Here is a 26,551-nt window from a genome sequence, read left to right on the forward strand (position 1 = left end):
TTGAAGCGCTCCACGAGGCCATCGCTCTACGGGTGAAGCGGAGTGGTGCGGATTCTGTGCCTATCCAGTCGCTCACACATGGTGGCGAACACACGGGACTGTCGCTGTGAATGGACTCAGCGCCAAACCTGCTGAACATATGGCTGTGAGGGCGTCGACGATGGTCTCTGCTTCCTGGAGTGTAGGTTTCAGGCCATTTTGTGAAATAGTCCATGGTCGAGAAACACCCAGCGGTTTCCACGGTCTGTGGTGGGGTACGGCCCGACTACATCCACTCCCAAACTGTCCAATCCCTACTCCTCCACGCATGCCCTGGAGCACAGCCTCCCACAGTGCTTTGGGGACCACCACCTGCCACCTATCCTCTCCTGTAGCTGGCTCCTTCCATGCTCACTGTAGCATGCCATCAGCCAGCCGCACCTCCACCCACTGTAGCACTGGCTGCAGGTCTGTGTCCTGCTGCTGCCTCCATTTAACCAATTTGACAGCCTGCAGCTCACAGCAGACAGGCACGCTCACCTGGCATACTGAGGCACCGACCCCCTCCTCCGCACACAGCTTCTCTCATGGGCCTCTCAGCTCCCGTGTGCAGTACAGGGCCGGCGTTAGAGTGGCCAGATGTACAACTGTGAAGTCGTATAGCTGAAGATCCTCCAACCAGCATGCGACCTGCCCCTCTGGCTCTTTAAAAAACATGAGACTGGAGAGCGGAGTGATAACTCCTTACAGTGAAGGGCAGGCCACACAGGTAGTACTTGAAGTGTTTGATGGACTCCACTACAGTGAGGAGCTCTCGCCATGTGACACAGTAGCAGTGTGTGTTTGTTGAATGTCTTGCTGAAGTACGCCACTACTCTCTCCCCTTCTGGCCCCACCTGGGCCAGCACCCCACCCATGCCCACATTGCTCGCATCTGTGTCCAGGAAAAAGGGCAAGGTGGGGGAGGTGAGCACATGGGCCTCGATCAGTGCACGCTAGAGGGTGTTGGAGACCTCCTGCCACTCTGCTGTCCTTCGGCAGCAGGCGGTTCAAGGGAGCGGCGACACTGGAGAAGCCCCGTACAAACCTCCTGTAGTACGGGACCGGGAAGCTCTTCAGCTGCTGCTGGTTAGTGGTAATGGGCCAGTCTTGGACAGCCCACACTTTGTCCTCCATAGTGCTGATTCCCTCTTCCCCTACTTGGTGCCCCAAGGACACCTCTCCTCATGAAGTGGAATTTCTCAGGGTGGCACTTCAGGCCTGCGGCAGCCACCCTTTCCAACACTCCATAGCGCCCCCAGGACAGACTGGAAGGAGCTGCCATGGGCCAGGATGTCGTCGAGGTAGACCAGACACTCCTGTCGGGGAATGCCAGCCAGCACCCTATCAATCAACTGCCCAAAAGTAGCTGGAGCGTTGAGCAAGCCGAAGCACAGGACCTTGAACTGCCAGTGCCCTCTGTTGGTGGGCGAAAGCAGTCTTGGCTCTGGGGAGAGGAGAACCTGCCAGTGACCACTGCGGAGGTCCAGTGAGGAGAGCTAGGAGGACGTCCTAACCAGGTTCAGTGACTCATCGATACATGATATAGAGTATGACTCCTTCATGGTTACCGCATTCAGCCGCACAAAACCTCAGCTTATCCCCCTTCTTAGGAATCATGACTATTGGTGCCGCCCAGGGGCTGCCTGAGGGCTCAATGAAGTCTGCCCACTGCATCTCCAACGGCCTTGTCTGCTGCCTCCTGGTGTGCCAGTGGGATATGGCTGGGATGCATCTTGATGGGCCGAGCATCCCCTCGTGCTGCACCAGAATCTGACCCACCTCCTCTTCACTCAGAGCAAAGCTGTCTCTGAATTCCAACAGCAACAGCTGTTCCTGCTGCTCGGGGTCAAGACCATCACAGCTCCTCTCCCATATCTCTCTCACTGTGGACAGTGTCCTCTTCTCTCCCATCTGGGGTGGCCGGTCTGGCCCAGGCTCACAGAGGGACGTTTCATGGAGGTAGCTGGTGAAAGTAACACACAGATGGGGGAGGGCTGTGCGGAGCTGCACAGTTGTGGGCTTGAACCGAGTCCAACCTGGTACAATGTCTGGCCTCACCAGGGTTACTGTGGACTCAGTGTCCATCAGGGCAGGGCACCCCCTCCACAGTGACAGCGAAGTGACAAAAGTCCCCAACACCGTTCCGGCCCACCACAACAACAGGCTCCATTCACATGCAGTAGTCTGCTCCTGAGCTCTGTGGGACATTGGGTAATCCCTGCGTAGATGGCCTGGCTGGCCACACCCCCAGCAGACCAAGTGGCCAGAGCGTGTGCTGCATGCTGTCTGTAGTGCAATAGAACGATTGAGTTTAGTTATTTTCACGCAGGTTTTTCCGGCTCTGGGCTGCACTGCACCACAGCCCACACAGTGGGTGTACTGTATTGACATGCCCCCACGGAAGCTCCAGTCCACACAATCTCCAAGGCTTTCTGTAATGAATCAAACACGACAGCGTCTAGGGTTTACCGAGAATGGTGCGACCCCCCCCAAAATCTAGTCAGCTGCAGTCCTGTACGCAAAAGGGTGGGGAATGGAACTAAAACATTTACAGAGGGGGGGGGGGGGGGGGGGTATTTCTCGGGGAACTATGGGAGGGGAATCTTGGGGGGCTGGTGGTCTGGCAGTTGGGAGCTTGGGCCGGTGGCTGATGGGGACCCGAACCAGCAATCTGTTTTTTGGCCTTGTGGGAGATCTGTCAACGTGCCCTTGATTAGGGCGGTGACCCTGGTTGCTTCTGTGGGTCACTCTGGAAGATGGCTAATGTGATGTAGATGTTGAGCAGCTTCACTGCAAGTAGATATCATTTTTTTTATTGAATACTACAACATAAAGAAAAATAATTACAAAAAAAAGATTAGTGCAAGCTAATATATACGGGCCACAAACAGGCAAATAACGGTGCAGCACAAAAGTGTTGTGCAAAACGGCATCTCGGAATGCACAACTCATCGGTGCTTGTCACAGATGGGCTAATGCAGCAGACAACCACACCGGGTTCCACTCATATCAGCTAAAATCAAGAAGAACTGTGGGCACGCAACCACCAACACTGAACAATTGAGGAGCGGAAAAACATTGCTTGGTCCGACAAATCCCGGTTCCATCATGATGGCAGAGTCCCGATTTGGTTTAAGTAGCATGAGTCAATGGCCCCATCCTGTCTGTTGACAACAGTGGTGTAATGCTGTGGTGGATGTTTTCCTGGCACACGTTAGGTCCAACACCGTTCACCTGACGACCGAGGTCAGCCTGCAGGCGCCCGGCCTGCCACAAGGAGTCACTAAAACGATGAGTCAAATTAAGCCCGCCCGGCCAAACCCTCCCCTGGACAATGCTGGGCCAATTGTGTGCGACCCTATGGGAGCCCCGATCACGATCGAACCCGGGTCTGTAGTAGCACCTCCAGCACAGTGATGCAGTGCCTTAGACGGCTGCGCCACACAGGAGGCCCCTTTAGCGGGCTCTCTTGTATGCGGCCATGTCCCATTCCTTGTAAGTGGTAGATTAGCCTTTAGCCCAGCACTGATATTGTCTGTAATCCATGGTTTATTTTGGATACATTCGTAGTCACTGTAGGGATGACAGTCTATGCACTTATTGAAGCCTGTGACTGTTGGTGGTAAACTCAATGTCTGCGTATTGTCATCACAGGATGACAATCTTGCACTTGCTGAGTGCAAGAAGACTCTTAATGTCTGGAATAGAGCAAATGAAACAGCTGGAAACCATGTATTTGATACCATTCTACTCCAGCCATTAACACGAGCCAGTCCTCTCCAAATAAAAGGTGCCACCAACCTCCTGTGAGTCATGTATATCGTCCTAAGGTCATGATTTTGTTGCTCGTATTGTTTGGTTTAATAATTTTTTTTATATTTGAAGAATCCCGAAACATATCCCAATCTGTGCTAGCGAAAGTCTTGTAGCCTCGCGTTTGTCGTCCTACCACTTCCGTATTGAGCGCATCACTGGTACTTCCTGTTTGAAAAACAGTAAAACAGAATCACGTTTAGATTTGCTGAAGGACCTTATGCGTAATGACTCGGGATGATCCAGCTGGGTATGTGTGACGCACCGTAGGAAAGTGTAAGAAATTGTATTAGATATTGGTAACTTGTTTTAACAACTGCTCAACATTAGCTATACTTGACACAACATGCACACACCCCCTCTTTCTCTTGGACATATGCTGGTCTCATTAGACGACAACCATAGACACACACACAACTCCCCTCCCCCATGACAATCACAGACACACACAACTCAAGGTTGGAGCACAAGACAAAGGACTGTGGGAAGAGCCAATGGAATGTCGACATCAGGTCCGGACAGGACAACCCACGACCCAGATCGACCAATCGGAAGGCCAGACGACAAGATCAACCTACTTTGCTAGTTGACTATATAATCTGAATGTACTGTTTAGAGCGCTCTCTTTTCCTGACGATTCCATACGAATCAGACAGAAGGAGCCGTGCTGCACGCTTTGCCTAATATTTTTACACTTGAATAAACCTGCCTTATTATACAATTATCCACCTCGTCCTATGTCTCCACTTGTTCTCCTGTCTCCAGTAAACGTTTTATCAACAGAAACTTGGTAAGCAGAGGATGGTTAAGACATCTTTGAATTCGGTCCAATAGAAAGTTGATCAGACAGGAGACGCGTGGGAGAAAGATTCCAGAAGGAGAGGTGACCTGTTTTGAAGGAGAATCGCGATTCAACTCACCCAGGAAACTGATCAAAAGAGCTCGAAACTAAAGGTAAGCAGATGCCTGTTTAATCAAAATCTGTATATTGTATTATAGCCAATATCTAAATTCAATGATCAGAAGTACTGTGGTGAGTGTGAATTGTTGCTAAATTTATGTGGAATTGTTTAGAATCTAAGGCATTGTGTAAAGATATTTGCGAAGTATAAAATCAAGTCGTATTAGTAATCTGGAACTAGTTGAATTGTTCTTCAACTAGGAGTATCGGGGATAAATCTAAGCTTGATGCTGTTCAAGTCGAATTAGTAATCTGGGGCTAGTGGACATGGCACCCCACTAGGAGCATCGGTGATAAATCTAAGCTTGAACTAGGAGTAATGGTATTAAACCTGAAACTCAAAGTGTTGAAATGTAATGTAGTCTGTTCAAGTCGTATTAGTAATCTGGGGCTAGTGGAAATGGCACCCCACTAGGAGCATCGGTGATAAATCTAAGCTTGGCGTATCGGGATTCAAGTTGCATTAGTAATCTGGGACTAGTCGAAATATTCTTCAACTAGGAGCATCGGTGATAAATCTAAGCTTGAACTAGGAGTAATGGTATTAAACCTGAAACTCTCCAAATTAATGTGAGTGATTGAACGTTCCACGAGACCGATTGCTACTAATTAGCTATATGCTAAGTTCAGGCTGTGTTTAGAGTGACCGCCGAGTCAGAATGTCTGAGCTGCTGTGGAGCAGCTATTTTCTGCTGATGAGTTGACCTGGTTTTTCCCTCTCGTGCTGTTGGTAAATCCTTAAGGGTTAGAATTAATTTGACAATTATTTTAGGAGCGCTTGAATTCATTAGTATATTGTTCCCAAAGGACAGTTCTGAAATATTTTGCCAAAGTATTTAATTAATTGAATAAGCGAAAAGCAATAATAATTTTTATAATATAAGTACCTAAAACTGTCATTCCAATTATATCAGGAGCGCGTGAATATATTCGTATATTGTTTCAAAAAGATATAGCTGAATTATTGTTGGAAAACGAAAATAATTCATCGAATACACGGTAATAAAATTCTTTGTGCACGCGGGTCGGACACGAGATTGGTGGGTGTTAGAGCCAAGAATACATCGCTGGTTTCGATCAGTGACGGGCTAAAGTATACAAAGATATTAATAGACCCAGACATAGCTTAACGACAAAATGACTACGACTATCGTCCCCAAACACAAATTCAATGAATACTTAGATCAGAGAATGAAAGACAGAGCAGGGGGGAGATTACATTTTAAGGACATAAAGAGGGTTTGGGAAGAAGTGAGGCTAAAATGGACGCAGGCAGGTTATCTTAGTGGGGCGACCCCATCAAAAGGGCAACTCCTCACTATGGAGAGAGAATTAGAGGAAGCAGTGAAGGAAGGGATACAAAGTGAAGTTGAAAAGAATAAGAGTCACTTATTTAAAAAGGAAGGAACAAAGCATAGGGAAAGAGCAGAGGCTGAGCTGAAAATAGGAATTTGGGCAATTGAAGAGATTAGGAGAGCTCTCCCTTACAGGAAACCTGACACGATGGGGGTGGTCACTGGAGCACCAACTGACACAAAAGAGGGCAGGCCCAACAATAATGATGCCCCACCTACCACCACAGCAGCCCCATCGGCCCCCACCCATCTATACCCAGAACTGCCACAGGGAGAGAGAAAAAAACACCACCTCCCTATTTTCAAAATCCATTCACTCACCTCCCTCAAAACCCTTTTTTGACCCCTGCTGTGGTACAGGCACCGGTGTTTGTGGTGCATGAAGGACACCTAAAAGGAAGCATGACTTTGGGGATCCAAGAAGGGCAACTCGTGTGTGAAGAGAGGCCTGATCATCAAGACAGGGAGGAAAGGGATAGAGCATACACACAGGGACGTGGGGGGGGTTCGAACTCCGCCTCACTACAGGGACACGGTGAGTCTCTACCAACCTACCCACAAGGACGGGGTGGTGGGTCTCAACCAGGCCCTTTGAAGAAAGAAGACAGAGAGCTGATTCAGTTTTCTTCCACTCCAAACCCAGACTGGTTCAGAAACAGAACACGGGGGGATAGTCAAATAGTCTCTGAAGGGTCATGGTCGCCACCAGGACAATGTTCCTCTGGGGCCTCATTAAGAGGGAACCACAGCAAGGACAATGAAGGTGAGAACAGAACAGGACAAGATGAAGAGGAGGTGAAGCGAGACCTCAGGGAGTCAGTGGCACTGGCCAGATCTATGATTGAAGATGCTGAACATGGAGAGGGCTCGTACCATCAAAGGCTTTTGCACTCTTGAAAACAGATCTCTAAGTGGCAGCAGCCTTAACAGCACCTGACTAAAAAAACAAGTTCCATCTGGATGTTTCTGAAAAGGAAGGATTCACATCATCCATCCTTTTTCAGAAACAAGAGGGGGAGAGAAGAGTGTTGATGTATCACTCCTCCAAATTGGACCACATTGAAGTAGGACAAACCACGTGTTCCAGGTATGTGGCTGCAGTGGCAAAAGCTATTGAAAAAACAGCCCACCTGGTAATGTGCCATCCATTGGAAATCCACACCCACCATGGGGTTGCAGCATATCTGATGAGCAAAGAATTCACGTTCAGCGCTGAAAGGAAAACGAAAATCCAGAATAAATGCACACAATCACACATCACATTTGTCAACACTGACAAAAACATGGCAGACGCACTCAATGCTGAAGAAGGTCTACCCCACTCCTGTGCAGAAAGAGCTGCACAGGAACTGAAACTGAGACCTGACCTGGGGAACGAACCACTCACCAACCCGGACCTATGGTTATACACAGATGGATGCTGCTATAGAGGAGAGGAAGGAAACATAGCAGCATACGCAGTGGTGCAGCAGCTCCCGGATAGATCACATGTGACTTTGGAATCTGCCATCATCACACAACCTGCATCAGCCCAGTTAGCTGAAATCATAGGTTTGACACAAGCTCTGGAAAGAGCTGAAGGAAAGACTGTAAACATCTACACCGACTCAGCGTATGCTCATGGAGCAGTCCATACTGATGGACCACAATGGGTTAGACGCAACTTCACCACCACAGGAAACCTGCCAATCAAACACAAGACACAGATGGAAAAACTGATTAAATCAGTCTCACTACCTAAGAAGGTGGCCATCCTGAAGTGTAAAGGACATCAACAACTGAAAAACAGAGTCAGCGAGGGAAATGATGCAGCTGACAAAGCAGCCAAGAAAGCTGGTGGATACACCCCGAGACAAATGATACTTCAGATCCAACCAGCTCGGACTGAGCTCACAGGGCAACACATAAAAGAACTCCAGTTTTCAGCAGGACCCTATGAACACTCAGTATGGGGACAGAAAGGGGCCACCAAAGGACCTGATGAACTGTGGAGATGCCATGATGGCAGACTAGTGGCCCCTGCAAACCTCTGTCCAGAACTAATACGAGAAGCACATGGGCCCACACACGAAGGCAAACTGAAGACTTTACAAAAGGTGTCCCACATCTGGTGGCACCCCCACATGAAAGACATGACAGATTTGTTTTGTGACGAGTGTAGCATTTGTGGTAGCCACAATCCAAAGAAACCATATCAAACGCCCATGGGTTCATACCCAGTCCCAAATGCTTGTTTTCAGGACATCAGCATAGATTACACAGATATGGGGCAAGACAATGTGACAAATGGAAAAAGGTACCTGTTAGTTATGGTAGACAGGTTCTCTAAATGGGTTGAGGCAATACCAACAGCAAGGGAGGATGCAAAATCGGTCATTAAGTGGCTCCAAACCGAACTCATACCAAGGTATGGAGTTCCAAGGCAAATCAGATCCGACAAACGGGTCCCATTTCAGTAACCAACACCTGAGACAGGTGGAGGAAAGATTGGGTATTGTACACAAGTTTGGGTTAGTGTACAGGCCACAATCTCAAAAGTCTCGTGGAACGCGCCAATCAAATGTATGTGCAGGTTTGAAGTTGATTTGGGTTGAAGCCCTGCCCCTGGCGTTGCTGGCCATGAGAGCCTCTCCAGGTGCAGGCACCCATCTCTCTCCTCATGAGATAATGGTTGGAAGAATTATGCTTGGTCCACCAAGGGAGGGAGGTCATATGCCCGCCCTTGATGTATAACAAATTGTAATGTCTGATAATTGACGGAACTTTCTGCAGCTCTCTCCACACAGATTCACAAGGTCCAAATGGGGAAGCTGACAGGAGATCCGCCATCACTGAAGGTAAAAATTGGTGACTGGGTGGGGTAAAAGTCCACAAGAGAAAGTGGCTGGAACCCAGGTGGACTGAACTGTACGAAGTGAAGGAGGTTACTTCACACTCAGTTCAGGTCAAAGGTAAATCAGGCGCACCTTGGCACCACCTCACACATTGCACTCCAGCTCCAATTCCTTCTAGAACACTGACAGAAGTCAGAGCTGATTTAAACAGCTAAATTCGGTTTTAAATTAAGACATTCCTGACTCAGGGGATGCGGCATCAAACTCCGCCTCCCCTGCAAAAAGAAACCTCGCCCAGTTAGAGGGACATTTCTCCCTCCCTGGGCAAGGCTAGGGATATCTGGCCCCTTATTTGTGATATTCCTACTGATATTTGGGGTGTCCCTGGGCACTTTCACATGGTTAATAGAATAACTATAACCGGATCCCCATGGATGTATGTCACGGACGCTCTAGTCTAACTAGGTAATAACAGATCAAGAAAAATCAAAAATTTGTAAAACAACAGTTAAAATAAGAAACTAATATGGCTCAAATTGAGAAGGTTGAATAAGAGTGGGTGGAGAGCTATGCAGAGAATGGACAGAAGATGGCAGTATTGCAGCACTCAACGGTCTCCCAGCCGACGGGGAGCCTGGTTGAATGCTGGTGACATAATTTTGTTTTTGTAGTAAATGTTTAGGATAAGGGTTTCCGTGTTCCCAGAGACAAAATATCTTAAAGGAATACACTCATATTGGAATAGGAGTTTTACTTTCTGAGTTTTATTTAGGCAAGGGACTTTGAGAAGATAAAGGGTTCTTTTGGTATGTCTGGATATGGTATGGAACACGAATGTAGGTGTAACCTTTTGATCTATTTTCTGTTTTCGTTGCATTTTCCGGTGACTTGATCACTCACGGGGAAATGTAGTGAGAATAATGAATTTGTGTCATTTGGGATACTAGTTTTGAGGTAAATTGATTATAATAGAGTTTATAACTCTTGACCATAAGGTAAGCATTTGTATTGGCCATTAGAAGATAGAGATAGGTTTATTAAGGTTATGTAAGGACTTTAGAGATTGACACTATAAGACATGTTGTTATTTTTAAATCCATGATTTCAGATAAAGTCAAAACAGTGAGACACTTAGTTAATATTGCAAAGGAACACATAGTTGTTATTGACTATTATTAAAAAAGGGCAGACAGAGGGGTCTACCCCGCACTGTTGAGACCTTGAAGGTTTGAGAGCAGAGTGAAGAGGGTGGACCAGGAAATGAGCAAGGTAGGCTGTGAAATAAGATAGGAGAGAAAGGGTTTAACATATATAAGCAGCACAGATACATTTCAAAGTAGATAAGTCACTTGACAGAGAATTGGAAAAGAATAGATATGAATGTACGCCCAAGGGAGAATTGGATATGCGGCGAATAAAAGGGACGTTCCTATAATATGATGTACTAAGTCATTATTTAGAGTAGGTAAGGTTGATACCTGGCCAGAGCCAGGTATCAAACGGGGGAGGGTACATTGTGGTCTAGGATAGGATGGGGCCTATTGGATAATAAACTTATTTAAAATTAAAAATTTCTAGCTACAAAATAGGCATAGAAGTTAAATATATAATCAGAAAGAACAAATGAGAAACTGTTTGTTAACCAAACCTGTATGTCCAAGATTTTATGCATTGCAGGTGAATTAAGGGAGAAGGTGAATCACTCGACCTGGGGGCATATCGCACTTGGAGGGTGAGACACACTGACACTGCCGAATGATCACAGAGTTAAGGAGAAGAACCGTTGCTAATAGAGCTCGGGGATCAACTCCTTAATGAAGAATTCCCTGCCCCCGACCTTTCCTCACTGTGTACGTTCATATAAGTGAAAGTGTTGCTTGATCTCTGGCTGGTGATGTGTGCTCTGGGAGAGGATGGGGCTTTACAGGACTGCTTGGGGTCCTGAGCTGTCTGTTTGGGATACGATGGGGATGATACTATCACAGTACCGCCAGAACCACCACCAGTTCCAACAGACCAGGGTTCAGCCGGCCTCCTCCACCACTTCAAGACCAAGTCCCACACCACCACCTAAGCTCTCCAATCCGGTACAGATAATAAATATAAAAGACAGCTCAGATAGTGAACATTTGGGGACTGAAACTGGTTATGAGGAAAGGGAGAATATGTGGTTGGCCTACAAAACACTTAATAGAAAGGACTGTGTCGTATGTGGGCATGCCAGACCTATTCTGGCTGCTCACCCATTTGTCCTAAGTAATGGGGTAGGTTGGATGTGCATATTGGAAAGTTCAAGCCAAATTCAACTCTGTGTAAAACTCTGAGTCTTGTGTTCCCAGAAGTCCCTCCCCAGAAGGTACCGTGGGGAGTTAAGGCATATGGGGGATATAACAGCTATATCACTGGTACAGGTAGGGGTATAGACTATGGGAGGCTCCCTACTATTACCCGCATCACTAATGCCACTATTAACTAGAGGTGTTGCTGATGTATGGTGGATGTGTGGACCTGCCAGGCGGTTGACCCCATTTTTGAAAGGAAATTGTCATTGCACATGTGTTTTGGCCAGTCTGATACCACCATTGCCTATTATTGAGGTTATAGCTAATTAACTTCTGGGAGCTGCACATGACACAGAGGCTTGGGACCAACCCAGGAGACGGCAGAAACGTGACGCTCCTTGGTCCGAGGGTACAGATAACATGCACACCAACCTGTTGGGGGTCCCAATAGGGGTCCCCCACGAATTCCAGACATTAAACAGGAATGATGGCCTGTGGCATCTGATGCCCATCATTGGCCCAGCTATTGTTGATGCTAAAACAAAAGGTCTGGATCATTTATATCTACTATAATTAATGATGATTTGTTAAACACACCCACACAGCACTTACAGGGATGGCTGAACAATTGGATGCTACCTCTAAAACCAGTAGACACAATAGACTAACACTGGACATAAGTCTGGCCAACCAGGGAGGTGTATGTAAAAAGATTGTAGAACAGTGTTGCACGTTTGTTCCTAACAATACTAGTCCGGATGGGAGCATTTCAAAAGCTCTGAGTGGGTTGGCAAGGTTATCAGTGGAGATGAAGGGTCTTGCAGGTGTGGAGGAGAGTGGACTGTTCCCCTGGCTGGGTGGTTGTTTTGGTAAGTACACTGCAATGATGATTACTGGATTTCTGACACTAGTTGTTGTTTTTCATTTCTGTGTTGCCTGTATCATACCTTGTTTGAAGAAGTTTGTTACAGATGTGTAAGGGGCCTCTGGTATGATGCCGTTGCTTGATGCTCCAGTTGGAGAGGCTGATATGAAAACAAGCTTCCGCAGGAGAGTGAGCTGACAGAGGAGGACCCTTGGTTTGCTGTAGATGATGTTGTCGAATGAATAAAAAGTGATGTTTGTCCTCCCTATTGTGAAGGTTTGAAGTTCCCGGGTGGCGACGAGCCCACCTGGTACAGGTTGTATAGAGGGATGGACCTGAGGGTTTAACATATTCTCGTTTTTTGGGTTACTAATGTGTGGTTGGCCACTCCAGGTGTAGTTATTGGAGTGGTCTCCTTTTTGGTCCTTGCTCATTTACGACTCAACTTACATTGATGCTATTGGTGTCCCTAGGGGGTGCCAGATGAATATAAACTGGTGGACCAAGTGACAGCTGGGTTTGAATCTTCTGTCTGTTGGTGGTGTACAGTTAATAAAAATGTGGACAGAATTAACTATATTCATTTTAATGTCCAGAAACTGGGCAATTGGACTCAACAAGGCTTCGAGGCGGTCCATGGACAATTGGCAGCCACATCCCTGATGGCATTTCAAAATAGAATCGCGGTTGATATGTTATTGGCTGAACGCGGGGGGGTCTGTGCAATGTTTGGTGAGCAGTGTTGTACTTTCATTCCCAATAACACAGCTACGGATGGGAGTCTGACTGTAGCATTAGAGGGACTTCGTGCCCTTAATGGTAAGATGAAACAGCATTCTGGAGTGGACACTTCTATGTGGGACTCATGGATGGATGCTTTTGGTAAATATAAGACGCTGGTTTCCTCTATCCTAGTATCTATTTCCGTTTTTGCAGGCATTCTTGTACTTTGTGGATGCTGTTGCATTCCATGTGCGCGGACGCTTGCTAGCCGTGTTATCACTGCCGCCATAGACCCTAATCAGGAAAGGGCCCAAATGTTCCCATTGCTTGATGATGGGGAAGCTGGACCTGTCTATCTATTTGAGGACTAAGATACTTTTATGTCACGTCTCTTGTGAGACGTGAAGAGGGGGAATCAAAATTTGTCTTCTGACAAATTTTAACTAGTTTATTCACGTCTATAAGACGTGAAGAGGGGGATTTGTAAGAAATTGTATTAGATATTGGTAACTTGTTTTAACAACTGCTCAACATTAGCTATACTTGACACAACATGAACACACCCCCTCTTTCTCTTGGACATATGCTGGTCTCATTAGACGACAACCATAGACACACACACAACTCCCCTCCCCCATGACAATCACAGACACACACAACTCAAGGTTGGAGCACAAGACAAAGGACTGTGGGAAGAGCCAATGGAATGTCGACATCAGGTCCGGACAGGACAACCCACGACCCAGATCGACCAATCGGAAGGCCAGACGACAAGATCAACCTACTTTGCTAGTTGACTATATAATCTGAATGTACTGTTTAGAGCGCTCTCTTTTCCTGACGATTCCATACGAATCAGACAGAAGGAGCCGTGCTGCACGCTTTGCCTAATATTTTTACACTTGAATAAACCTGCCTTATTATACAATTATCCACCTCGTCCTATGTCTCCACTTGTTCTCCTGTCTCCAGTAAACGTTTTATCAACAAAAGTCTTTGTTCTGCGGCAGGTAGCCTAGTCTTTAGAGCATTGGACTAGAAACCGAAAGGTTGCCAGATTGAATCCGAGCTGACAAGGTAAAAAAATAAGTCGTTCTGCCCCTGAACAAGGCGGTTAACCCACTGTTCCTAGACAGTCATTGAAAATAAGAATTTGTTCAACGACAAAAACATTTAATTTATTTTTTTAATCTGTTGACGTCCCAGATTGCTCTGTGGGAGGGAGGGGAGAAACGCCAAGAATCAGACAACGCCACCGTCTGTCCGCCCACTGGACTCCGCACCCATGCCCACTTCATCCACCTAGCAGACTTGAGCCCCGCTGCCCTTAGCCAGATCCGATGTCCACCCACAAGCATTCCAGTGATCCTACACCACCTTGAAGTATTGTCCCTTTCCACTGCTAGGCTAATCCACATTGCCAGCCACTATAGTCCACTAGTGCAATTTCAGTTTACTTGACACCAATATAATAACCTTGGTGTTCAGGCTACTGTGTGGCTGTAGCCCACAACCACCCTAAAGAAACAGAACTGTTGGGACTAGAGATAAAAGGAAAAGCCTGGTTATAACTTGCAGTCCCCCCCCCCCCCCCCCAAGTCAGTTGCATCTACCCTAGTCCAGGTTGGTTGCTGTGGTACCATAAGAGTCCTGTTAGAAGTTGAATGGTGGGGTGCCCACCTGTTTAATTACCCCTTTTAAAAGGAAATGGGTTTTTACAGGGGCAGTGATCAATTAATTTCATAACCATTTCTGTAATGTAGGATCTTTGAGACACTTTAGTCATAGTCTCCCAATTCATTACACTACAAGGCATTTTACCAGTCAACTTAACCCCAGTTTCCACTGGCATTTAAAAGGGCCAAATAGCTGGCTCCAATAAAATTCTCAACTTCAAGCTGGGTCAAGGGAAACCTGGGCCAGCGCAGCCCAGTTTAATTGGTGCCAGCTTGATTAGATTTAGGGCTTTGACTTTACACAACCATCAAGCTGATCACTGCTAGACACTGACAAAGGTTAGCTAGTGCATGGAAAAGCAGTAGTCATACATGGGGAATTACCACCATAAATCCATCCTTAATAAAATGTTTTAACTATACAAAACAGAGCAGTCAGCCCTTTAATGCTAGCAAGTCAGTTAGGAGAGCGCAGGAATTCGTTTACCAGGTCATATTGAAAACTAGCCAGAGCATATCAAATCTGTCTGGTTTCTAGTTGGTGAATGCCATGGCAAGCAAGGAATTAAGCTAGCAACACTAACCATTTAGTTAGATCATCTATTTAGCTTGCTAATGTTCACTGAGTCAGACTAGCAGGAGTATGGGGTAAAGTTCTAACATGGTAAATTATGCAAGTCAACATCTTGCTAGCTACATTAGTGACGCCAGCTCGTCACATATTGGCTACCTAAGGTAGCATCATGGCAATCTTATTTCTGGAGGCAATGGAAATAGCATTCGAGTTAGCCCACCCAGGGTTGACTTCAGTGCCAATGTTAGAGCTTTAGTGTTAATTAATTAGTATTCACTTGGGGTATAATCCAAACTGAATGAAGCCACATCAGGACAAGCTACAGAGATTTGCAAGATTTTATTTAAGACATTTACACTCAATACTCTTAACATTCAGTCACTTCATTAGTTCCTACGGAGAGAGGGAAAAAAAAAAAGTTAGCTCAGTTTGAAATGTAACACCATACTAGTAGTCATTGTATGTCATAAAATTGTTGCGTGACTTGTGGGCCAAATGCCAGCTTAGCCTTATAATGCAGGCATTTCTCCCAGGAGTACCTCCTGTTTGAGGTATAATGGTGGGCTGAAATAATTTGTGGACAGTCAGGAGTAAATATCTCCACTTTTTAGATGCATGACACAAAGTATTGAACACTTACTTTACAGGAACTCTAGTCAAGATGGTGCCATGTCCTGGTGAGTCTGCTTCAAACCGCCGATACGCAAACAGCTTGTATAGGCCACTCAGTGGATAGACACACCGCACTGTTAACCTAACGAGAACACAATTGAACAGTGTACATTAAAGCCACAAGAGCCTGTAGTGAGAGTTATTGACTGATAATATTTATTGTACTTGTGTTTGAACAAATGAGACAGTATATTATTAGTGAAGTCATGTACACAAAGGCAGTATACCTGGTTGAGACTGGTGCTTCCACAGATTGGCTTGTGTGCTCAACGGTTATCTCATTTTCATAGGTAAGGTGCTGGTAATCAAACTGCAACACAAGAGGTCAAAACAAACCGGAATTTAATAAGTCAACCATTAACCTGTTGAAAGCCATGTCTAAACGCTTAGGGTTGTTCTCTTGTCAGGCCTCATGAGAAATCAAGACAGTTTAAGTCTAAATATTAATATAAATAGTTGGCCTGTATGCTGAAAGTTCTTGAGTTAAACCAGGGTTTCCCCAAACTCAGTCCTGGGGCACATACTTTGCCCTGGCATTACAGATTCAAATACCAACTCAGCAAGCTTTGAATAAGCTGTGTAGCACATAAGTAAAAAAAAATAAAAAATAAAAAAATAAAAAAAGTCCCAGGGGCCCTAGAATAAAGTTTGGGAACACCGAGTTAAAGGCACTCATCTCTTGGACCGATTCTGCACATGTAGTATAACTAGATGGGTTATTCTGGTGTTCAAATTATTTGGCCAGATTAGGATATGGGGCAAAGGTTGTGCTTAAACAATTTAAGCTAAATGAGGGCTTCAGCTGAGTCCTTTGGTAAGAGTGGAGGCTTCAAACCAAAAAACTAAAACCCGCAGCTGACAAATTTATCAAGATTGTTATTGGTTAAGATTGAAGACCGTTGGAACTTTAATTTTAAATACCGATCACTCGTAGAGCCAGACAACTGAATGCAGTTATGACTAATTCTATGGGTTGGACAGTGCTATACCTTGACCCTGGTTCCACAGGTGTCGAGTCTAAAGCTAAAGAGAACCCTGGTGTCATCCATCTCTTGGGGCCTGCAGGTGGAGTCCAGGAGGGAGGTTCTGCTGGGTTCAGATCCAGGGATGGCCAAAATCACAGACACCACTGTCATCACACCTTCAGTGGAACACACTGGAGAGAGGAAGGCCTGTTAGTGCTGATCAATCCTATAAAAGCGTCACCAGGCAAAAGCAATCGAAGCTGCAGGTCAATATATGACCAACTAGTAGTTACCTATGACCTCAGTAGTCTGGAAGAGACACGCTTTGGCCAAGGAGCTCTTGACCGCCAAGGTCTTTGGAACCCTTGAGAGAATTTCAAAAGTGCCACGGAACTGCTTCAAATTGATGTCCTGGGGAAAAAAAGAGCAGGTACATTTTAAAATTATAACTCCTACTTTTCCCAACGACAAGTCAGTTTAAGCGCTTGACCAATGAGCATCTCACCTTATAAGTGTAGCCAACAGTGAAGAGGGGCACTTCCAGGGTCAGACTCTTGCTGTCATTCTGCATGATGTATCCACGCTTGGCTGCCAGATTTGTGGTCAGAAGGTATGGGCCAACACCCACCTCCCACAGGTAGTCAAATGGCTTATGGTCCATCTGGAAATGGATGCTTTTCTCTTTGCAGATGCCTTTGAAGACCGGAGGAACTGTTGAAGGAAAGCCAAATAGTTAGTCAATAGTGACAAGATGACGTTAGGGGTAAACATGGGGAAGTGTAGTGGTTGGTTGTTGGGCTGCGTCATCTGAACCAGAAGACTAAGAATACCATCGTGCAGCCCAAGTCTCTTATAGTTGAATGTTTTAGTCAACTTACAGACATCATTGAACTGAGCCACGACTGAGGCCAGGTAGTAGTAGGGCTCCTCCTGAGGCAGGATTACCAACGTGTAGTTGATGTCCAACGAGTACTCAAGAAGCCCCTCTGTAGGGTACTATGGACAGGAACACAACTCATTAAGAAACAGCACAAGCCTTCCAATTCACCTCTTAAAACCATTGGAGAAAGTTGAGGCGAGGAACCCCCTGTACTCCAATGTTGAGGAAAAGCCGAGAGACAAGTAGCTAATATCATTACCAGCTTGTGAATAACGGCGTCAAATGGCACCCTGAGAATGTAGGCATGTAGGTTACTATTGGGCTGGGGGACCATGGTTATGACGAGGCCACTTTTATTCGCCTCTAGTATGGTGAAGTTGTGACCATTGAGCTTCACAGCCACCAGGTCAACATCGTAGGAGAGGTTCCCCAGGTAAACAGTAAACACACGATCCTCAAGGACTGTTTCTGTGGTGGGGAAGGACAACAGGGTCATTAGCAATCATGACCATGGCACTGAAGAGCCACTTCGGATTGGCTAGTAGAACTCCTTACGGTTAATGATGGAGGTGTGCTGGATCAGAAGGGGTGTGATCATGGGCCTGTGGAGGCGGAGTCTGGTCTCGGCACCGGAGTCATCAAGAAAGGTTTGTTCATAGTAGAGACGGACCACGTAGAACTCATGGTACATGTTGTCCATCACAAAGCTCTGGAAGAGTTGAAACCGTTATGAAGCATCTGCCATTAGGTTATAGGGTACAAAGTAGAATATTCAAGGTGTACAGAGGACATGAGCGACTGAAGCCATTTGCAGCTTCTCTGCTTCAGAATACAAGGTAAACGTCTGCATGTGAAAGGGCAGATGCGGGCCTAGTATGCTACTGACTTTCCTGTATCCTCCGGCAGCGTTGAAGGGGATGCTGATCTGGACAGTGGTGTCACTGATGTCCATGCTGTAGCCTCGCTCTGCTGTGATGGGCTTATCCAGGAGCTGACCATCCACCCCCATTGAGATCTTGCTGCTCTCCAACCCAGAGAGGCCAGACACCAGCGGGGACAGCAGAGTGGGGGTCTGCCAGACCAGCCCCACCCCATCATACATTCCTTCATCTGGAAAGAGGTTATACATAGACGCTTTAAGACTGATGAACACTTCCTGGTTTAGTGATCAATCAGTGCAGTGATCTGAAATTACTTTATAGGTGAAAATAGTCACTAGATTGAGCAATCACTATTGCTTTAGCCCATCCAGTCCTTTGAACCTTGAATGGTCAGGGCTGATATGTCACGGAATCTTACCAGTGCTGCAAGCAACCGCCAAGTTCACCATGATGACCAACCATCTCTGCCTGGAGACCAGTATTGGATAGACCATCTCAACCAACATACCATTCACCTGGAATTAGATAATGATTTGGTACCTGCCAACAATACAGTATGAAGATAGCTTTTCAGTTATGTAAATAAGTCCAGTATTCCAGCCTAAACAAGTTATATTTTAAGAGATCCTACAGGAAAGCATGACCCTACCCATCAAAACATTTAATGTAATTTGAGATGGGGAAAGCCTCATGCCACCATTGAGACATACCCAAGATTACTGCATCCATTTAAATCCTCACCATGGTGACAGACCCCATGACAGAGCCTGGCGTGTAGGGTGAACGGAACACCAGCCTCCCCTGGGTGAGGTAGAACACGTAGCCCAGCTCCCGAGCCTCTGAGAGGGACATGGGAGTCAGCTGCTGCCCATCGTGCTGGAACATCACCTGCCAGGTAGACGTGGCAGAGCTGTGGGCCTGATGGGGAACAAGAGACAGGTCATGCATGGTGGTATTGGGGACAAACTGGTGGAGCTCATCTAATTGAGAATTTGCCAAATAGCCTTTAGCTTACTATAGCAAGGGCAGCAGTCCAGTCATCTGCTTTTGTACCAGGTAGACCAGACACATCACCCCTCACTGACACCTACAGGGGAAGATATGACCATACTCCTATAAAAAGGTTAAGGATAGTCTAGGCCAGCATCAGCACAAATATAACCCTGGATGCACAGTCTAGATCCATGCATCAGTACCTCCATATAGTTCTCCTCACAGCTGACTTCTCTGGTGGACCAGGGTAAAGGGAGGGAGCAGTTTGCATTCACAGTGTAGGTGGTTTCCACTCCATTCGCATCAATTGTGATCAAGTTAAAGCTAAAAGTGAACACCTCATCATCCTAAAACACAAGACCTTCAACTTTAAGAAATGCAAATAAAGTGTTTAAAAACCCTCCTAGCTTGGAAAAGATTTTCATGTGTGGTGATATGAACCTGGTTGTCAGTGTGGCAGGAGAAGTAGGAGGCTCTGAGTTCAGCATGGCCAGGCAGAGGGAGGATACTGAACATGTAGCCACACACTGACCCATACTGCTTAGTGATGGGGTGAACACCATCAGCATCTAGATGGGGAAAAGGACTGGGTTAAATGATTTGAATATGCTCAAGTCAGGAAGAAATACAATTTCAACTTCATAAGTGGTCCAACAGCACAGTGAGAGACTGAAATATACTGCAGGGTGCTATCAGCACCAGCTACCAAACACTGGCCAAGACACCAAGTTCTTGAGCTGACCAAACCTGATTTCAAGCCCATTTTGCATCAGAATTAAGGTTAAAAGCATACTTACCAACCGCTTCAAAGCGAGGTTCATTCCCAGCGAATGAGAGTTGGGTTGTTACCAACAGGTATCGATCCCGACACGCAGTCTCAATGGCCCCTACATAGACACACAAGGTGAGTATCTGAAGGGTGGAAGCTATATGATTCTGACCAACAATTAATACTAGTGTTACATAGGTTGTACAAAAGGCAAATCTGACCCAATTTCAGTTTCTTACCTCTTGGCAGGTCAGAACATCTTACACTAGGCCATACAGAGAGGAGTACAAATACTCTGTAAGAAAAACATAAGCATAGGTCAACAAAGTGTGCTAGTGTCAAAACACTTACTCAAAACATTTATGCCCACCACCAAACTTACCCCAACCAACACCCAAAAGCCATTGCCACTGAGCAGTGTCTAATCCTAGCCAGGAACAACTAGCAAACTACACTTGCTAACTAACCAAAGCTAACATAAACCATGTGCTTGCAGTATCCTGGACCAAACAGCAGTTGATGAGTGGCACATTCTCTCTCTGGCACTTGTATATAGGAGTGGTGGTTTGCTTGACCAATTACAAGCTTTCTGGAGTTAATGTGCAGGTAATTCATTTGATAATTGGGTCACATGGTTGGGCAGTTTACCAGAGCCTAAGGGTGCATCTCAATAGTCTAATGTGGATTCCTCTCCTCGTCTCCTCTCATTCCCCCCTTCTTAGGACATGTTTTCCATCTCCATAGTCTGTAATTTATATTTATACATATCATTTCATGTTCTTGGTACAGATAAATCCTTGACTTTGGGGAATCAGCTTTGTGATCAAGTCCAGTTTTATATTTTTACTTGGCAATGGGCTCATTATATGAAAAACATTAAGTAGGGATTTGAATAAACTTCACAGATTTGCAAACATGTTTATATTTTTTAATGGGCATTCAACAGAACATCTTCACTGTAGCACACCCACCACTGCCACATACTGCCCTGACCTCTGTTGGAGGCCTCTATGAGTGCATTTCAGTGAATGCCAAACCACCTCCTCACCCCTACCAACTCGCTCTGAGGGCCCTCCATTGTCATGCAAACTCACAAGGGTGACTTCCAGAGAGTGCTGAGTGGATCAATAAATCTTTCAACTTCGGGACACACTCCTGACTTGAATGATGCAATTAATGTTCCACAATTATATAATAAAACCAGCATGAAATTAAAATTAATAAATCCCCGTTGTTTTACAAAATATAAACATCAGTACCAGTTAAACATTAATTGGGGATGTACTTCGATGGCAGGGTATCGACACTGGATTGTCGGCCTGAAATAAACAAAATAGTTTGTAGAAATATACATTTGAATTGTGGGAAAAGAGAGCGTGTGTGTGTGTTTACCTGTAAGGGGAGTCTCTTGGCGGTACCGCACCTGGTTCTCATACACTAGGGAATGTCCCTCAACCTAGGTGAGGTAGAACATGTATGACTGAGTTAACACATAACATGTAACATGATGAATCATAAGGATTTAACAATTCACCCATACGCATCGGTTCCCGATTCAAATGTTTAAGATATGACTGCATCCCCAACGATATGACCCCAACGTTACAAATCGCTGATTCACACGTTTATTTTTTTAATCATATTTCTTTATTTCTACCTTCCGAAAATACCTCATATTTTATGACAACTGGTGCGCCTCTCCTTCAGTGACGAACTAAGCATGTAACTGTGTTGACAGTCATTGATTTACAAGTCATTTTGCAATCCGAACAATCCCAGGCAATATCAGTAGCCTAGTCAAACCGTTCTCTAAAACGTATCATTCCTCTATCGTATCACATGTATTTACTAGATACATATTTTATTTAATCGTCTTGAACGGGAAGTATGCACATCCCTAATGAATCAACATGTGTTAGCACACCAAGGTTATTAAAGTAAACTAAAACTAATCGTGAAAAAATTTATTGGGGGGGTAAAGTATAACAGGGTTTTCAAGCTCCAAATGAAGATTTACTTTATAATGGAAAGGTAGACTCAGTGAGATGACGTTGCCATGAGCAGCGCCACAGATATTGGGTGCGTTTGAGTGGTAAAGCAACCGACTCTAGACGAAAGTCAAAGAGTGAATTCGGGGGAGGTGCATTTGCGACTGACAACAGTTAGACACACTAATGTGGTTTTCCAACAGCAAGGCTCAGATCAACATGGCAGTGTTGCCACTGTTCATAAAATGTTTTCTTTATAAAGTTTGAAATAAACATGTATCCAACCCCCATATCACACACTCACAAACTGAAATCATAATATAAAATTGTGTACACATTTTACAATCAATTAGTGAGAGAGCCTCAAATATCACATTTATTTGTATATATCTACTGTACACATAAATCACAACAAATTGGTTCCTGTTTCAGTCATGTCTTTGGTCACGTTCACATGGGTCCATCAAAAACACCCTAATGATTGGTTGACAATAAAGCCTCCAACAATGCAGGCGATGGCTGCAGAATGAAGTTGGTGAAGAGCAACTACAGAAACTTGTAGTCAACTGCAGTCAAAACTTCATGACCTTTGATCACACCATTTTTATTTCCAGAATGCAACACACATTGAAAGGCAGTGACCAACGATGGTCACAGACTTGACAAAAGTGATCCTCTCGAACGCGCCCATTGACATGCGCATTTATGCAAGATTTTGCTCTCACAGTCACACACTGTCTGTCGCCTCAAATTTGTTTCTCAACCTGTGTGCACTTACGTTGTAAACTTTAATTCATAGGCTAAGTTGTAGCAACCTCATGATGGGCATAGGGAAAATTTGAGTATCATGTTTAGCCTCGCACTTCAACGCTCCTGGTTGTTGCTGAAATTGACCCATCTATAATTGACCCATCTCACTGTCTACCTTTAAACCTAACCTTTGACCTGTCCCATCACCTTATGCATTAGCGCCCCACAGTGGAAAGAAGTGACATCCCAAAAAACACAAAAACTGTCTCCTAGCCTCCTACGCTTCTTTCTGTACTATCACTAAAACTGAAACTGAATAATATAAAAACGAATTATAAATGTTTTATAAAACTTAAACTAAATAAAAACTAGCAAAGTGGATTTGAAAACTAACTGAACTAAAATGAATTTCAAATAAAAATCTTAAACCGAAATGTTTTTAAAATACTTAAACTAAATAAAAACGAGTAAAGCAGATCTGAAAACTAACTGAACTAAATTGAATTTAAAAAAAATAATCTTAAAACAACTAGAAATAAAAACTAATATAAAAACACACAACTATAATAACCTTATAGCGCACACTCAGGTTGCTGTGGTACCACAGTAATCCAGGGAGAAGTTGAATAGGGCCCTGATGCTGTCCTTCTCTTCGGGGACACAGCTGAGGTCAAATATGGTGGTGCAGTTTGGTTGGGTGGGCGGGCAGGATTGTACCTGTCAGTCATTATCATCATCCTGGTAAGCACACTGGAAGTCAAGAGTTGAAGGATCGGTTTTAACAGTGTTTGAATGAGGTCACTTCGGTCATTATTTTCAATAGTATACCACATGTGTGTGTGTGTTACGCAGTAGCTCCCTGACAGGGAAGGTGCAGAGCTGGATAAGGCTGTCCTCCACTCTGTGTGTATGTTCACCACACTCACCTCCAACCTGCATACTCAGTTCCTACAAGGGGATGCAGCGAGCGAGAAAGGGGAGGTTTTCATAATGAAAGCATCCCCTGCATTGACTTAGATGTAAAGAAAAATTATATACGTTTTAAATATATTTATCAAATAACTTTCCCTAATGGTATGTTTAAGCTCTCAAAATCCTCAACAAATGCTTATATACTCTCTGATTCACAAATTCATTCTTAATTAATCCAACAAAGAGTGTACCAAGATCTGTGGGGCTTTAATGAGATTGTGATTAGGAATCACTTGAATGAATTACAGATTAAAAGACCCACATTAAGGCTGGTTAAAACAAGTTTCCAAAGCCTACATATCGCATGCAATCCAACAGTTGGATGCCCCCTCAAACGTGTAGTGAGGGTATTGTAGGTGAGTTTCATAGCTCCAGCCAATAGGTGGCGCCACATCACCATTTTCCTTGGTTTCATATTAACAACATTTGACAAAATATGAAACTCACAAAGTGTGTGTGTGTGTGTGTGTGCGCCCGCACGCGTGCACCTTAACGTGTTCCCTCGGCTCCAAATGGAACGCTGACCTCTATCATCATGCCCCCTCTCATTGATCACACACTCACTCAGGGCAAACGTCTCCACCCCTATCCTCATGCCCATGTCCCTGAACCGCACATGGACCAGGGGGTAGAGGACATGGGGGACAGGCCAGAGCAGGTGGGAACCATCCACTGTCGCCTCATCTGGTGGAGTTGAGAGAGGGCGGGATAGATGGAGGGGGAGAGGAGGAAAGAGAGGTAGGGATAAAGGAGATTTTCAAAAGAAGGCATGGCAGATAGGACCCCAGTCAAAACTATCACTTAGACAGAAAACATGGACTGACTAATAGAGCAGGCTGTTGTGGCATCAATGGCAAGGACCTTCCCTTGATGTGGGTACCGGAATGTGGCATTGACCACCTCCAACTCCACCCATTTGTCCTGTTTGTGCATAGATCCTGCTAAGAGGCAAAAAAACAGAGTTACTCCATCTCTAACCGTATACATTAAAGCACACATAAACTGAGCACCATAAACCCCCTGCCTACATAGATGTAACCTCTGACCTTGATGGTGTAGGAGGGATGAGGAGTAGGGGCAGCGGAGGATGATCCTGGAGCCTGAATCAGAGATGTGGTAACCCAGGGCACTGGCCTCCGTCATGTGCCTGGGTCTATACTCCTCCTGCAGTTGGCCTGGTCTGTGAACATCATGTTCCTATCTCCCTCCTCCTCCTTCGACTGCTCAGATTCTAACACAGCTGGGACTGGTCGCTTTATGGACACCTTGGAGACATATTAAAGGAGAGACAGACGGTGTAAGTGAAATTAAAACATTGCTGATTTGAAACACGTAAGTTTGACATGGACATTTGGCAAAGTTCCACACTCAGATGGACAGTAATGCTCTTGGGGTGGCAGGTAGCCTAGTGGTTAGAGATTTGGACTTGTAATCGAAAGGTTGCAAGATCGAATCCCCGAGCTGACAAAGTAAAAATATGTAATTCTGCCCCTGAACAAGGCAGTTAACGCACTGTTCCTAGGCCATCATTGTAAATAAGAATATGTTCTTAACTGACTTGCCTAGTTATGATTAGTATGTCCTGTGTTTTTGTTGTTGCGAAGAGGTATAATTTGTTGCCAGTATTTTTGTAGCCGGTATACTAAGGTATGTCTATGACAAAAGGACTTTTTGATTGTGAAATTGTTTGTAAAATTCTGGTTCTTTTGTTCCCAGGGGGGTAAGGGGAAGGCACCTAGGGAGTGCTTAGGCAAGAGGCCCGCGGGCATACATATACCCGTAGTATATTCACTGTCTAGGCACACTAGGTAAGTGTGCCTAGTCCCACTCCTCTACAATGGCTGTGCGAAGTTGCTGGATATTGGAGGGAACTGAAACACGCTGTCGTACACGTCGATCCAGAGCATCCCAAACATGCTCAATGGGTGACATGTCTGGTGAGTATGCAGGCCAAGGAAGAAATGGGACATTTTCAGCTTCCATGAATTGTCTACAGATCCTTGCGACATTGGGCCGTGCATTACCATGCTGAAACATGGGGTGATGGCGGCTGATGAATGGCACGACAATGGGCCTCAGGAGCTCGTCACAGTATCTCTGCGCATTCAAATTACCATTGATATAATACAATTGTGTTCATTGTCCGTAGCTTATGCCTGCCCATACCATAACCCCACGGCCACTCTGTTCACAACGTTGACATCAGCAAACCGCTCACCCACAAGATGTCTACCATCTGCCCGGTTCATTTGAAACCTGGATTAATCCGTGTAAAGCACACATCTCCAGCATGCCAGTGGCCATTGAAGGTGAGCATTTGCACACTGAAGTTGGTTACAACACCAAACTGCAGCCAGGTCAAGACCCTGGTGAGGACTACAAGCATACAGATGATCTTCCCTGAGATTGTATCTGACAGTTTGTGCAGAAATTCTTCAGTTGTCTAAACCCACAGTTTCATCAGCTGTCCGGGTAGCTGGTCTCATACGATCCCGCAGGTGAAGCCGGAGGTCATGGGCTGGCGTGGTTACACATGGTCTGCGGTTGTGAGGCCGGTTGGACATACTCCAAATTCTG

At 45.3% G+C, this 26,551-nt stretch overlaps 1 protein-coding gene across 1 annotated transcript; it reads right to left on the reverse strand.

Annotated features, from left to right (window-relative positions):
• Positions 1-1,220: 1,220 nt before the first annotated feature.
• Positions 1,221-25,117, reverse strand: LOC120049522. The gene is made up of 18 exons (XM_038995774.1): positions 25,021-25,117; positions 24,500-24,658; positions 20,293-20,382; positions 19,937-20,064; positions 19,699-19,842; positions 19,244-19,420; positions 18,921-19,017; positions 18,508-18,731; positions 18,177-18,330; positions 17,881-18,089; positions 17,620-17,737; positions 17,247-17,452; positions 17,035-17,152; positions 16,766-16,932; positions 16,004-16,086; positions 4,413-4,487; positions 1,590-1,984; positions 1,221-1,465 (listed from the first exon to the last, which is right to left on the reverse strand). The coding sequence occupies exons 1-18, from the start codon at positions 25,115-25,117 to the stop codon at positions 1,221-1,223; spliced, it is 2,886 nt and encodes a 961-aa protein (XP_038851702.1).
• Positions 25,118-26,551: the final 1,434 nt, after the last annotated feature.

Source organism: Salvelinus namaycush, chromosome 6, assembly GCF_016432855.1.
Source record: "Salvelinus namaycush isolate Seneca chromosome 6, SaNama_1.0, whole genome shotgun sequence".
Classification (NCBI taxonomy): Eukaryota; Metazoa; Chordata; class Actinopteri; order Salmoniformes; family Salmonidae; genus Salvelinus; species Salvelinus namaycush.

Bases quoted from the DNA above. Each gene is read 5' to 3' on its own strand.
- LOC120049522 (XM_038995774.1), bottom strand. From the start codon at position 25,117: ATGACGGAGGCCAGTGCCCTGGGTTACCACATCTCTGATTCAGGCTCC. The intron at 19,421-19,698 runs GTACTGATGCAT...GTTCCCCATCAG, and splicing joins GTGAGGAGAACTATATGGAG to GCCCACAGCTCTGCCACGTC. The intron at 1,985-4,412 runs GTAGGTTGATCT...TACTTTCACCAG, and splicing joins TTATATAGTCAACTAGCAAA to CTACCTCCATGAAACGTCCC.